Source organism: Protopterus annectens, chromosome 2.part1, assembly GCF_019279795.1.
Source record: "Protopterus annectens isolate FY-2018-M chromosome 2.part1, PAN1.0, whole genome shotgun sequence".
Lineage (NCBI taxonomy): Eukaryota > Metazoa > Chordata > Ceratodontiformes > Protopteridae > Protopterus > Protopterus annectens.
Window position 1 is genome coordinate 258,440,966 of NC_056729.1, and position 2,500 is coordinate 258,443,465.

At 37.8% G+C, this 2,500-nt stretch overlaps 1 protein-coding gene across 6 annotated transcripts in view; it reads left to right on the forward strand.

Annotated features, from left to right (window-relative positions):
* The window catches only part of PPP3CA (protein phosphatase 3 catalytic subunit alpha), a 2,125,362-nt gene that overhangs the window by 537,084 nt on the left and 1,585,778 nt on the right, over positions 1-2,500 (forward strand). For all 6 annotated transcript variants that reach the window (XM_044062110.1, XM_044062111.1, XM_044062112.1 and 3 more), the window contains exon 2: positions 1,904-2,104. In XM_044062110.1, the coding sequence (XP_043918045.1) occupies positions 1,904-2,104 (201 nt within the window). The remainder of the gene's footprint in view (positions 1-1,903; positions 2,105-2,500) is intronic.

Below are 2,500 nucleotides of genomic sequence, written 5' to 3' on the forward strand. Positions count from 1 at the left end.
AAACTCTAGCAGGGGCAAGTCAGGCTTATGGATTGAGGAAAATGAGGGAGGCATGAAAGAGAATCTCTGGCTTGCAATAACTTTATTGGGTTAATGTTATGAATGCATCTTAATACCGTTTGCTGGGCTTTGTTTAGTCCAACATGTAGAAGTAGTCCAGGAGTAACAGACATGCTGTTTCTGCAGTTTGTTTGTGTATATGCTGGCTGCTAGACCCTGTAAGTTGCTTCTTTTAAGCACCTTAGTCATCTCCCTTTTCAACACGGCAGACAAATTGCCTGGGTATGCCTTTTGGCACACTTGTGCCAAATATCTGCCATATATGCTGCTGAATGCTTGTAGCCTCAGAAAAATCATATGTGGCAGGACAGCTTCAGTTACCTCCAGCTTCTTAATGCAGTAAACCGGCATCCATGGGGATTGGTAGATGCCAGATAAGTGTAGTTTCTGGTTGCTTGAGAGTTACTATTAAAAATAGATTTGACAAATACTGTACCCTGTACTATACCATACCATACAATAAACACTGTATTAATTTGATTTTAATATTGAAATACAGTAATTAAAAGCCTGGCTGGAATAATAATATTTTAAACTTATATTTCCACTAGAAAGTGTGGCATGCGGAATGGTTTTCAGTGGCACGCTGAGTGGATTGAAATTGAATGAATGAATAGAGTGAGAGAGTGTGAATGCATGTTTGAAAGCAGAAGTGACCGAGTGTGAGAGATTGGAGAAATGTATGAAAGCTGAGTGTGCGCGTGTGTGTGTGTGTGTGTGTGTGTGTGTGTGTGTGTGTGTGTGTGTGCACATTCTCTCTCCAATCTCTCACAATCTGATGCAAAGTGAGTGAGTGTGGAGCGAGTGTTAACATTTTAGCGATTTGACTTGTTTGGTTTGACTTGTTCACAGGTGGGGAGAGAGGGAATTTATTTATGCCTTCCTTTTTAAATCTCTAAAACTCTAAAAACATAAGACGTATTTCTGCGGGAGAAAACAAAGTGCAACAGATGAAAAACTGAATTGTTCATAATGTTCTGTATTTCTTAGATTTTTTTTTTCTCGTTGCTTGAGTTCCGGTTAACTAAGAGTTTACTGTATCATTTTTATAGGATGTTAGAATAAAAGAGCATTCAGTAGGTCTTTCATGACATCAAACCCTGAGGCAGGGCCAGATACTTGACGGTGTAAACCATGGCTCTAGATGATTATCAGCTGTTGAAATGACACCCAGACGATTCCATATGCAAAAATGTGAAAAAAGAGGTTATGGATGGATGGAAGAATTGTTTTCATTACGTCAAACCCCACCTCAGTTTGTTCTGTTTGTCCTAGTTGTGCTGTGCATGCATTATAGTTAAGGTAAATGATTACTGGATTTGTGGACTAAAAATTAATGTTCATCAGTATATCTATCATATATTTTTGGTTGGCATGATCTTGGTCAGATTAAGTTTTTTGAACTGCAAAGTATTTTACTTCAACAAAATGTGAGTTTCATTCCGTGTTTCCACACTCATGCTGTGTGACTCTTTTGTATGTTACTTTTTCTAGAATTATCCCATTGTTCCCAAAAGTATGTACTTTGCCTGTGCTTAGTTGCATTTGTTGGATTATCACAGTAAACATGCCCTGCAGTGACTAGGGAAAATTTGCTAGTAGTGTGTCATTTGGGGTACCTTCTGAGAATAATTTGAAGTTGCTGTGTAATGTCTCCAAACAGATTGTTTTGTTTATGTTGCTGCCAAAATTACCTTGCATCATTGAAGAGTTTGTCATTTGAGTTTTTTTTATAAAAGTTATAATAGCCAACTTGAGTCTTAAACCAGTTCCTATGTAGTTGAGAATATTAAAGGTGATTTTTATGAACCATTGGCTGATTTTGCATACATTTGTTTTTCAGCTGTCCCCTTCCCACCAAATCACCGGCTTACAGCAAAGGAGGTGTTTGACAATGAAGGCAAACCTCGTGTGGATGTCTTAAAGGCCCACCTCACAAAAGAAGGACGCTTGGAGGAAAGTGTAGCTTTACGGATAATAACAGAAGGCGCTGCAATACTTAGGTCAGAAAAGAACTTACTAGATATAGAGGCCCCAGTGACAGGTAAGTCAAGTATTTTATTATACTAGTCTTGAATTTTGCCTTTAGTGCTCCTGCTGAAATCATAGCAGAGTAAGGTCATAGTGAACTTACTGCATGGAACTTTAAAAACAGGCAAAACAAATTTAAATAAATTTATAGTCTTTAACAATTTCTTCTTTTTTTTGTACAGATGCCTTTATATAGTAAGGTAGCTGTAGAACAGTCATTCTCAGATCACCGATTCTTTGTTTTAAGTGTTGCGTCTTTGTTCGCCATCTTTGGCCTTGTTTGTTCTCAGAATGATACGTAACTTTTGGAATATTTGCATCATTGACTTTAAGGTGCTTAAGTCGGTCTTCTGTTGAAAAGGTGGTTATAACAAAAGTGCAGGCCTCATATTTTTAGGGTGCAGTACTT